We start from the raw sequence: 11,292 nt of genomic DNA on the forward strand, positions 1-11,292 counted from the left end.
CGTAAAAGATGATAATGCTGTTTAGTCGGCATTAGTTCAGTTCGTTAATTGGGGTGAAGTGACAACTGGTTGATTGCTCGGTCGACCGATTGGCGTAAATTTGGATCGGACAATTGCTGACTCCGTTCAGTAGATGACAAGACAACTTGGCGAGTCAGATTGTGGTCTTACACACTTCAGTTGCTGTGGTGGATCGTCCGACATTCAGTGACCCTCCTCCAAGGAATGGCCGTCAGCACAGGCCGTTCAGTGAGTAGTGTTGTATGCATCGTCGATTGTTGTGAGATTCGTTGTGACTGTTTTGTCCTCAGAGAGGGAGAGTTCGTCATGCAGATCATTGGACGACATTCAGGACAATTCCTACAGTGCATTCTTCTTTTTGCAATGGGTCGCATAGAATGAGTCAGATATGGACTCACCGAAAGGTGGTGCTATACAATTTGGAGATCTGATGGCGAGTATTGCAACAGAACCGTATTGGAGCTGTTCACGTCTCACTGCTAGTGTCACTGAACTTAACTTACCTGACAGTGCAGAAATGAAGAATAGGAAAAGTTAACGTTCAAAACATGGCCTATTGTAATCTCCACGGCATCGGGTAGGAAACAAGTGATCAAGATTGAGAGTCGTCTCTCCTGGCCGCTGGTACCATTATAGAAAGCTTATCTATGACCTACCTACACCCTTTATCACCCCGATGCAGTCCAGACAAATGGGTTGCTTATTGTGATGAGCAAGTGGAGAGGTGTGTAGGACGTCAAGAGCGGCGGGAGAGAAGAAAGAGATGGGCGTCGACAGAGTAGAGTGGATTAGAGGTGCAAGCATTCACAGTGCACTACGTAAGGAACTGACGACCCCTGATTGACAACCACCCGATGATGATGACAGTGAATTCGACTTCAAAAGTTGAAAGCACTCCATATTCTTGTTGTGATGGCGCAAAGCACTTTCAGCCCTCCCTGCTGTTAGCCGAGACAACGCAATTGATGGCAAAACCGTGCTGATGGCGAGTGTGACAACAAACTTAGTTGAATGCCCACGTTGGCGGAAAACCAACCGCTGGAAAGTACCCTATGGGACGGCTGAACAGTCTCATCTGCGAGCTGCGCAACAGGAGAGTAGTTGATGACGCAATGCTACTACCAGGTTGGGTGGGGGGAAGGAGAGGAGGATAAAACCACACCCGATTTTAAAGAAAGTTTTGTCTTTGAAACAAAAATTTTCCTGTTGGAATTGGATCAGAGTGCACCATTGTTGGACTGGGGACAAGGGCAGAGTTTGGTTCAAAAGTGATGCCTAGAAGCATCAGAAGAGTGGAGACGATGATTTGCCATGCCGAGTTGAAGAGATATTGGTTCGCTCTCAAAAGGGACAATTCGGGAGTTGGCTTAGTTAAGCCCCAACTTTGAACCCCATAGTAAGCTGGGTTGATTAAGAATGAATGGAGGATGGAGAAGCGAAGAACACACAGTCTCTTTAAATGGTCCAGATCCTAGCTGGATAAAAAGTTACACCAAGATTGCAACTTCATTCTTCTCTAAGCAGGATCTTCGTTTCTGTACTTTCTGCTACCTTTCTTTTATATTGAACCCTCATTTCACTGTGCTGGTTGGTTCTGGAGGATGTAACGCGAGTTTGCCCTCTGCTTTACGCGTCCACCTTAAATCCACATCAGCATTGAAACCGTCAGACCAAGAACGACAAGCTGAGGGAAATGAAGGCATATAATTAGATTCTCACTCAGAAGACAAGAGGCAAAAAATTGTTTTAGAGACAGACAGACAGATTAAGACATTCACACCCAACAAGACCAGAGAGGGAAAGACCAGAACATGTCAGAGAGAATAAAGAGATAGAGACGGCTAGACGGAGGATGAGACGGTCAGTTTCTTCAGGTGGTCCATGAAGCCTTGTAATGACACGTCGTCCGTCAACACTGCGAATGCAGATGAGTCCTGCAAGGTGGGAGGAGTTAATAGCGGCTTAACACATACTATTTCAGGGTTCGGGGCCAAAGATGACCTACCTGTCCGTAGGCGAACATGCTGCTGTGCGTCTGTGAGGGGTTGACCTTGGAGAGAAGAAAGCGAGCTTGACTGGCCCCGTGCTCCGTGTCAATGTAGCGTGGGGTGGGAAAACGCGAGCGCAGTATGTCCCTCGCCTCCGCTCGAGGTTTCTCTATCACGGCCTGCAGGTACGCATACTCAGGCATCTCCTGGACAACACAACATCAACAGGAAATAAAGTAATAGAAGGAGTGGGCAGAAATTGATATATACCCTTTCGAGAGGTCCTCTACAGATTGCTTGGTGGTGAAAATTACAACCCACATACTACTTGGCCCATCAGCATGAATGCTAAAGAGTCTGGACCATTCACGGTGCAGAACTCGCTTAGGCTAAAAATGACCTTCATAGGAAAGCCTGAGATCTACCCTTGCTGAGTTGCTGGGGGCTAAATTCAGTCGAGCTTGAAGTTAATAGCAACAGTAGACATAAAAATGTAAGTCACCTAACCTCATAGACTCCAAGAGAGAACAAGAATGAGAGGTGAGGAGGATGTGCGAGGTGGGTTCCTTCTAGCCCTTCAGCTCTCCCAACGATTCAAAAATAACTAAATATCGTGAACACCTTCAAGGGTGCTCAGAGCGTTTCAGAAGACACACACTAGTTTACCAGTCACCCACACTAGAGAGAACTGAAAAGAATGAGGAGCAAAGTAGAAGAAAGTCATGGTATCGGCCCTTAAGGACTTCTACGAATTCAGTCGTCCAGGGCTTCTCGGAAGCAGAGATAACTCAGGCAATTCAATTAGTAGGCACCAGCACATTATGTACGTCGACAGATACTCATCCAGTTGAATGGTGGATTTTAGAATAAAAGGCCTTTCATTAATTCAGGTAGACCTGAACTTATAGATAGAAGGCATCCCAAAACTCGCGATAAAGCGGACAAAGAAACATAGGGAGGAGACATACGAGAAAACCAGCCTTGCGCCACTTGGCAATATTTTCGCCTACGTAAATGAGAATGTGGAAGAAAGAGTCCATGAGGAGAACGGTGTCTGGCTGGATGCTGGTGGAGTCGAGCAGCACCGCCTCGTCCGTGCCGTCCAGCCTAAAGGCAATCAGTGAGGGCTGGATCATCAGGAGGGCGTTTGAGCAGTCCTCCGTGTTCAGTACATGCCTACATGATGAGAAGAAATGAAAAGTACGGTCATTTCTATACTCCCCTTCTTCATTTATCTGTAAGAAGTAACTGAAATTCTCAAAAATTTAATGATCGTGAAATTTGAATTTGAATAAACTAACATCTAATGCCTGTCTTGTCTAATTCAAATTACTTCCAGACTGTGAAGTAACCGTAACTCAATGGAAGATGAAAGATTAAACGCACCGATAATAGGCAGTCTCATCAGGACTGTTGTTAAAGACCTGGATGAAAGAGGAACGTCGAAGGTGGAACATGAACTGGGGGTAAAAGGAAAACTCGTCGGGCAGACGGAAGGAGGCGGCATCGTCCTTGTGATACTCGCCAAATTTGCGGCACAGCTTGATCAATTGGCGATCCAGCCACCTGCACACAAAGGCAAAACCAGGAAGAGAGAAGAAAGACGCGACTAGCATCATGGCATGGCCACTGTTATCTAACCAAAGAAAGGCCTGCAGTTTACCCCAACACATCTCAGTGAATGTGAAGGCCATCAGTATGTAACACAATCTTCGAAACACTCGTAAATTCAAACAGTCTTTGAAGGATCTTAGATGAGCCAATATGTTGAATACTCCTTTTAATCACGAGATACGGTGTGCGAGGTACTGTTTTGCTAATTGGACTGTGCAACTGCTCTGTTGAATAGGTGGCATAGGTTCAAAGTGTGTACAACTGGCTACTTTAGGGAATGATTCTCGCATAACTCTAGATAGCATGTGGACTTTCAAACCAAACATCTAGACAAGAATAGGATACTTCCTGCTGATTAACCGCAGAAAATACCTTAATGCATCTCGCCCATCCGACGTCTCCGCTTTGAACATGGCCATCCGAGTAATAAGCACAGCCGCCGCCTCCTGATCAAAGCCCGCCACCAGGTAGGCGTGCTGACTCGTAGCGTCGATACACTGTCGACACGCTGTGGTCACTCGGATTCGACGCTGGCCTGATGCGTACTGGTACTGCGTCACCAGCTGCACATACGCTCGACCGCCACTATTAATCATCGCTGCCGCCTGTCCATGGGCCTGTGTGACCTCGAAAAAGATGCCCAAGGTAGAGGAAGGTGTGAGGCCGTTTAGACGCCATATTGAAGTGTGCCCGATGCCCACCTCGCTCTCTGCGGTGCTGGGAGTCTTGACGTTGGCAGAGAAGCAGCTACCGATGCAACCGGATACCTTGAGTTCGCGGGAGGTCTGTTAAAGAGATGGCAGGATTAAGTCGGGGCAAAGAGTATTAAGTGTGTAGCCGACTAACGGTAAATCCATGGAAATCTATGAGATGTAAAAGCCAATAAAAGAACTTTGAAATTGTGCAATTTCATCCGTTGAAGTGAAATGAAAGGAGAGAAATGGGAACTTAGGTAGAAAATGACTGACCTTGACCTCTAACTGCCCATTAAAGCCCATTTTGAAGTGTCCATGGACATCCTTACGGAGGAAGATTTGAAAACTCTGGATGAAGAGATTGGAGGCAAAGGAGTCACACATGGTCATGCTGCCGCCGGTGTAGTTGACTAGGTAGCGCATCTCGTGCAGACCTGTCTGGTCCAGGTGGCTGCTAAAGATATCCACCACGTGCCCGTTCTGAGCCGCCCGATTAGCCAGACCCTCGTAGTGCTATAAGTAGACAGACAGAAACAATCTATCATGATAATTGTATGCAGTGCGGACCATGGGAAAAACAGACAAGAGTACCCTACGCCTCCACTTTTATCGCTAAACTAAGCAGGATTATTTCAATTTCAATGCAAATGCAAGTGAGTCTAGTTATTTTCACACTTCTTTCCTACGCCTCATTTCCTGCCCTAGGGAAGGTAGAAGTTAGGTGGATCCGAGACTTCCTAACTATAAAAGCCGCCTCGTCTCAACCAATACTTTTGTTGCCACTGTTCGACACTCACCATGCAAAGACCGAAACCATTCAACGAAACTCCTATTTACAGGTGCTTAGGAGGGGGAGGAGGGAAAGTGGGGAGGATAATGTGAGCCACAAACACCACGCCAAATGCTCCAGTTGGAAGCACGCGACTCTGTGAACACTTTCTTTGCCTCAATGACACCTGGGTCATGATAAATGGATTTCGCGCGAACCTCGTTATTGAATCCGTACTTCGCATAGGTGCGACTCGTTGCACGATAGAAGGAGTGAAGCGTTTCATCATGCAAGTGCTAACTGCCAACTACTAGGCAAATACCCTTGCGGTACCGGATAAATGCCTGGCTGATTTTGCAACATCTATCCAATAAATCTCCGTGCTCCTCATTAGTTGTTCATCTGCCAATCAGGGCGTTAATACTCAGCTTACCATTGGGTAAGTCGCGAGGCGATCGCGTCCCACTGATAGAGGAGACAAACTGCAGCGCCTCCCATAAGCACTTCGCCTCGATATCGCCAGTCTGCGCTGCTGGGTCCGATATCAAGCCTTCAGACCAACTCAAGCCGCCCATTGGGGAAAGGTACAAACAAAGTGAAAAATGCTTTCATCTCAACCACTACCGCAATGGGGAAGAACAATGGTCAAAGACAGGAGAGGACCATGGGACGTATTACTTCACCACTTTATCACATACTTAGTAGTCTCAGAAGGACAGAGATTAGACTCAAAGAAATTTTAGATAAAAGAGCAATATACTACAAATCTGATGATGCTGTAGAAACCAAGACTGCTCGCGTCCTGACGCCTTCAAATAACCCCACCCCGAAACATTAAATGAAGTGCAAAACAGGAGTATTAAGCATTGCATAAAGTTTTTCTTTGAAAAATAAGAGATGGAGCATCCCACTCACTCTAATAGCCTTTCGCATATAGGGGCAATTATCCTTTTCCACATCATGATGCGAACGAATGATGTTCTTCAGATCATCATCGATTATCATGCCAGGTCCCTGAGTGGCAGGCCCCCCAAGAAAGAAGAGAATACGGGCGCCAGTGTTGGGAAAAGCCGCCTCCAACAGGCCTACAGCGATGGAGACCGCAGCACCGCATGAGCGCAAAGCCCGCCGCCCCTGCAGCACTGGCCAGGGATCCGGTGCCAGCTCCGATAACAGAGTATTCAGCGAGGCGGAGCAACACTCCACTGCCTGAAGAAATCTTTAACGAAAAGAGACGAAAAAACACTTTATATAAATGAATCGCAACGATTTCCCTGTACCCATTCCCCTTTGGATGTAGCAAAAATTTAGTGATAGCCCAATGCCGTTTCCGTTGAACAATAAAAAATTGGAATCACATCCTCTCAACGGTAATCGACACAGATTGAGACTAACAATCTGAATTGATGGAAAAATCACCTGAAGCGCTAAATTAATAGAAGCGCCTTAAAACAAGACTTTCTAGCAAAATTTTTTAAACATCAGCACTAAGCCGCATGAATACGCGACGGAGGGACATCATCAATGACGTGGGGGAAGATAAGCGATGAAGAGCCGCCGATCATTCTTCCTTTGATAACGCGATGATTTTCATATTCCTTTCTTCTTCGATTACTGTAGCGAAGGTTAGAAATTAATCCATTTAAATTAGTTCTTTGAAAGCCATTTGAGGAGAACCAGTTCTTCTAGCACAGAAGTATCGTTGAGATGAAGACTGTACACTGGTTATGCATTATTTTGATCATTCTGCGCGTTCCTCTAGTCTTCCGAGTAAAATACCACTTTTTGCATCGTTAAGCGCATTTGCAACGGTATAAAACTTTAAAACATGAAACCCTCGGAAGACGGGAGCACATAGACAATGATGAGTAGATGAACGAATAAAGAATAGAATTAGATGAAAGACCGATAAAGACATACCTGTTTTGCGGAAGACCACCAGGCGTAACTTGAGTTGCAGGTGGACCGGTATTTCGGCCGGGGACTCCGCTTCTGCCCAGCCCTAGCATCCCCTTCAAAGAAGTGAGCAGAATAATAACTTATCAGGTTGATTCAGTAAGCCCGTTAAGAATCGGTTATTCTACCAAAAAGTGAGGTTAATTCAATGTTAGAAAGCGCAAAAAAGGAAAGGGGAAGGGCTGGCAACACCAGGGCCTCTAACTTACGCAGATATTCTATAAGTGGGGTTAACAGTAAAGAAAGAAACATCCAAAGATTAGAGAGAATAATAGCATAAATTAACAGGGTAAATAAGAACACACTTGAATCTGATCGCCGGTGTAGTCTTTTGTACCCTTAAACACCCAAGACTTGGCGATAGAACCACTGTTCAACTCGTGAATGTGGACCATACGTCCGAAGGTGATTAATCCAATCATGCAGTTGGGTGGCAGCGTGGCAAAGAGCTGCTGGATTGCATTCTAAAAAGAAAGATAAGAGGGTTTGGGAGTTTACTTTTAAAGCATTGAATTCAGCTTCCTCGAGGCAAGTATCCATGACAACGAGGAACACTGGTGGCGGTGCTGGCGCTTTCTAAAAAAAAGATATAAATATAACAAGTAAATTTACAACATGGGATCATAGCTAGTCTCGAAAACAATTTACCGTTATGGTATACTCAATCGTAGTGAATTGAGGCATAAGTTCAGCGGGTAGGTTTTGTTCCGTCATTCCAGCGTATTGTGAAGGAAAAGTATTCCTCGATGAGCACAGGCAGCAGTTCCAACATTTGGAACGGATATCAACCTAGGTAAACAAAATGATTATTTAAGCTGAAAATTCAACAAATATACACCCAAGACACCCACCTGACAAAAAGGATTGAGAATTCCACGGCATCGGGTGCAAACGACAGGATCGTACATGAGGGGAGGAAGATTTTCACGTTCCTTCATAGGGGTGTAGAGACACGAGATGGGAACAACAAGTTGGGCAGCTTCAAGACGTGACGCGGGCCACGTATTCCATGAAAACCGAATGCCATCACTAGCTTCTGTCTGCTGAATGTACTCGCTCATCGACGCCATGGTAGACTAAGCGGCGACTAAAAACAGGTGAGCCAGGTACGTCTACAATTAAGGAAATAACAGAAAATAGGCAAGGAACATCACAAACGAATCACGGACTCAAGAAAGACAACGTCTCTGATTACCAAAATACTTTTACATGAACCCGAGAAGCACAAAAACCTACGTGTCCGCAAAATCAACGACTACCAACGCAATGAGTTTTGTGTGGCGCAAACGGCAACAAGATTCCTTAAAACAAAAAGAGAAAAAATGATTGAATTTTTTACAGAATACTAATTTAGGGCAAACTGGTACTAGTATCTCGTGTCATGCTACCTTATAGACGTGGCAGCCCGAAACGCTTACGCAAATGTGAACTGTAGTAAAAACCTAAGCAAATCTGTTTAAAAACTTTGTTTAATTTTGTTAGTTTTTGAAAGGGTATAGCATTAGCAGCATGTCCTTTTTCTGCTTTCAACAGTCACAATAGCAGCATTTACTCTCAGCTATTTTTATGCATGTTTAACAATAAAGAATTTATAGACTGAAGGCATTTTGTCTGCTCCCTATGGTTTTGTTTACATGCCTTGATGCCTAGTTGCGACGTGTTAGCGCCTTCCCTGTTTTCGAATCCCATTCTATCTGTCTGGCGGGTGGGGTTCCGGCGACCGTTTCCTAGGAATTGATGCGTTTTCCTATGAACGAGATGCTTTCCTGCACCTTACTTATTACGCCTTGACCTTATTGATATAGTAGAGTCGTTGATCGGTACCGGTAATATACTCATTTTTTTATTAACCTACCTCTCAAGGGTTAGGAATGTCAGCGCAGCAGACCCCCTCTCTTCCGTCAATCAAACGACAAAACAAAGCGTTAAGAAGGAGTTGGTCTAACAAGAATACATTAAACATATCCAGAAAAGTCCTAGAGAAGTCAGGTAATTCAACCCGATTCCTTCTGAATCGTAACTCTCTTCAGTCATTCAGCAGAACAAACACATTGAATCAATCCAGCAAAACAATATTCAACTTGCCAGGAAGGTCTCTGAACTCCAAAAAGAGCTCAGTGAAAGGAATGCTGAACTTCAGGTTTCTCGTGAAGAAACCTTTCAATTGCAGATGAAGCTCAATCGACTGCAGAATAATAGTGCTGAGGTGAGAGAGATATTTTAACTTTGTAGTTTGCTGCTCTAGTCTACTCTGTACGCTCTTCGTGAAAAATTGGCTTCAATGACCGGAGAAATGTTTAGAGCCCATGAACTTGCTTCCAGGATCTGCAGCGAACTCGCGTTGCCACAGGCCTCACCGTTTCCTGGAAGTACACCGTTTTCGCGTAGATCGAATGATTCTATGCCCATGACGTCTTCTGTGTGGGTTCTTGATTTTCGTTAATTTTATCTGCCTTTGTGATTGAGTGATGACTACGTGCATCGGCTTCCCTTTTAGCACCGTTCTACCAGGCGAGGACGAGGGTGTAAGGCGCTCCAATGATGCGACTCTCCGACCTAGTGCGCAGTCTGTAGAGATGGAGTTTGATTCGTTCGGTCTCGTGTCCAACTCCGTTAGTTACCTCTACACTAAAATTGAGCCTGAAGCGTTCCCAATAGATGCGTAGTTTGTACCACCGTTAAATTGGAAGGCTGTCAGACTTCATGGTTTTGGTATTAACCAGCTAAAGACTGCTAAAATGTCTCGATATTGTTTCATTTTCTCTAGGTTGTAACCATTCTGTCGAGGGGAAGTCCACTTGAATCTACTTTACCAGTAAGCGCATTGTTGGTGGGAAAAGTGCTTGTTTGTATGGCCATTTCCTCGAACGGTTGCACTTTTTACGATACAGATGATTGAGATTATATTTTGCCCCGCTGGTATTTCAATTTCCACAGTGGTAAAAATATTTCTATGCGAACCAGAAGTTGCCTGGGGGACTTGACTTCTACCCACAACTGCCAGCTGGTAATTCGCATGCACTTTTCTCATTTAGTCTGTAGGTTATCCTGCGGGCAGGGAAACAATGGTTCTGCCTCCGGGTAACGAGGAAGCTGCCGCGGGTAATCCGCCCACTCCCTTCCAAACTAGAGAGTCAGCTCCACCCACTCCTCTTCAAACTATGAAGTCATCTCCATCCAAACAATCCATCCCTTCGTGTCCCAACGATGGTGGCGAGGACTACGTGCCCGGCCCCAAGCTTAAGCGTAAGAGGGTTGCAGCCACCAAAAAGGTTGAAAAAGCCACCGGGGCTGCTGATATCTCCTCTGTAGCCGAACCCGCTGAATCGGACTCTTCAAAAGCTGCCGTTTTTCACCATCTGCCTTTCAATCACCAGCCTACGGAATCTCATCTGCTGACAGCGTGTGTTCTGTACGTCTACAGTGGTAGCGCCGATTTTACTTATTTTATTTCAGTAAAAATGTGACAGGCCTGCTTCTGCCATCACCCTAGAACGACTGTTCCTCTAAATCAGCCAGAGATGGACTTGAAACAAGGTGGGAAAAATGAAGAGGAAGTAGGGGAAGCCGAGCCACCAGAGCCGAAGAATCCACCAAGACGGCAGTCTAAAAGGAGAAGGAAACGCCTCCGACTGATCACAGATGACTCTGTTTTCATTCCCATAACTGACTCCATGATGGAAGATGCGGTAGCCGGGAATAGGAATATTGAAAAGCCGGAACAAAAGGGTAAAGAGGTTGGAGAGAATGTGGAGGTGGGTATCATTGTTTTCCTCACCTGAAAGGCAGTGGTTGGATAATTTTTCTCTCGATTTCAGGTGAATCAGGTTAACCGTTAATGGGCCACTTTTTGTTGAACTGTATTGCCTACTTTGTCAAGACATTTCATTTCCCAATCTCACATGTCCCGTAATAGATTCAAAAGTCACCAGAAAGTTCTATCCTCGGATAGTGCACGAGGATTTAGAAGCCGCGGTGGCACCTTATTTAATTATTAGCCAGGAAATTAGCGTGCTCTTCTATTATCGTATTCTTTTAATTTACTGTCATAATGAGACCGCGTCTAACAAAAAAAATTTGCAGTAGTCTAGGTAATGGGCAATGAAAAAGGACTGGGAACATTGAATATTTTGTCCTCTTCCACTTTACCAAGATCTTATCCTAGAAGTCGCACATAATTTGTCGTACCACAGCGCCAGGTAGATCGGAGAAGACATTTAGAAGCAAATTTAGGAGTGAAAAAGGTCAC

The 11,292-nt window shown here is 45.1% G+C and overlaps 2 protein-coding genes across 2 annotated transcripts in view; one reads left to right on the forward strand and one right to left on the reverse strand. All coding sequences in view use genetic code 11, as the record gives it.

Annotated features, from left to right (window-relative positions):
- Positions 1–1,862: 1,862 nt before the first annotated feature.
- EGR_03928 (Protein transport protein Sec23A) lies at positions 1,863–8,113 on the reverse strand (the record flags this gene model as incomplete). The annotated part of the gene is made up of 12 exons (XM_024493177.1): positions 1,863–1,955; positions 2,027–2,215; positions 2,978–3,185; positions 3,396–3,575; positions 3,996–4,408; positions 4,592–4,831; positions 6,003–6,306; positions 7,008–7,099; positions 7,349–7,507; positions 7,542–7,619; positions 7,692–7,832; positions 7,895–8,113. 12 exons carry the CDS (start codon positions 8,111–8,113, stop codon positions 1,863–1,865), a joined length of 2,316 nt encoding a protein of 771 aa, XP_024352449.1.
- An 801-nt stretch (positions 8,114–8,914) lies between these two features.
- EGR_03929 (hypothetical protein) overlaps positions 8,915–11,292 on the forward strand; it is a gene marked incomplete at both ends in the record, with an annotated part of 3,893 nt that continues 1,515 nt past the window's right edge. The window contains 6 exons of the mRNA XM_024493178.1: positions 8,915–9,032; positions 9,074–9,249; positions 9,289–9,464; positions 9,541–9,659; positions 10,086–10,455; positions 10,537–10,798. Of these exons, the coding sequence (XP_024352450.1) occupies positions 8,915–9,032; positions 9,074–9,249; positions 9,289–9,464; positions 9,541–9,659; positions 10,086–10,455; positions 10,537–10,798 (1,221 nt within the window). The remainder of the gene's footprint in view (positions 9,033–9,073; positions 9,250–9,288; positions 9,465–9,540; positions 9,660–10,085; positions 10,456–10,536; positions 10,799–11,292) is intronic.

Source organism: Echinococcus granulosus (assembly GCF_000524195.1).
Source record: "Echinococcus granulosus chromosome Unknown EG_S00022, whole genome shotgun sequence".
Classification (NCBI taxonomy): domain Eukaryota; kingdom Metazoa; phylum Platyhelminthes; class Cestoda; order Cyclophyllidea; family Taeniidae; genus Echinococcus; species Echinococcus granulosus.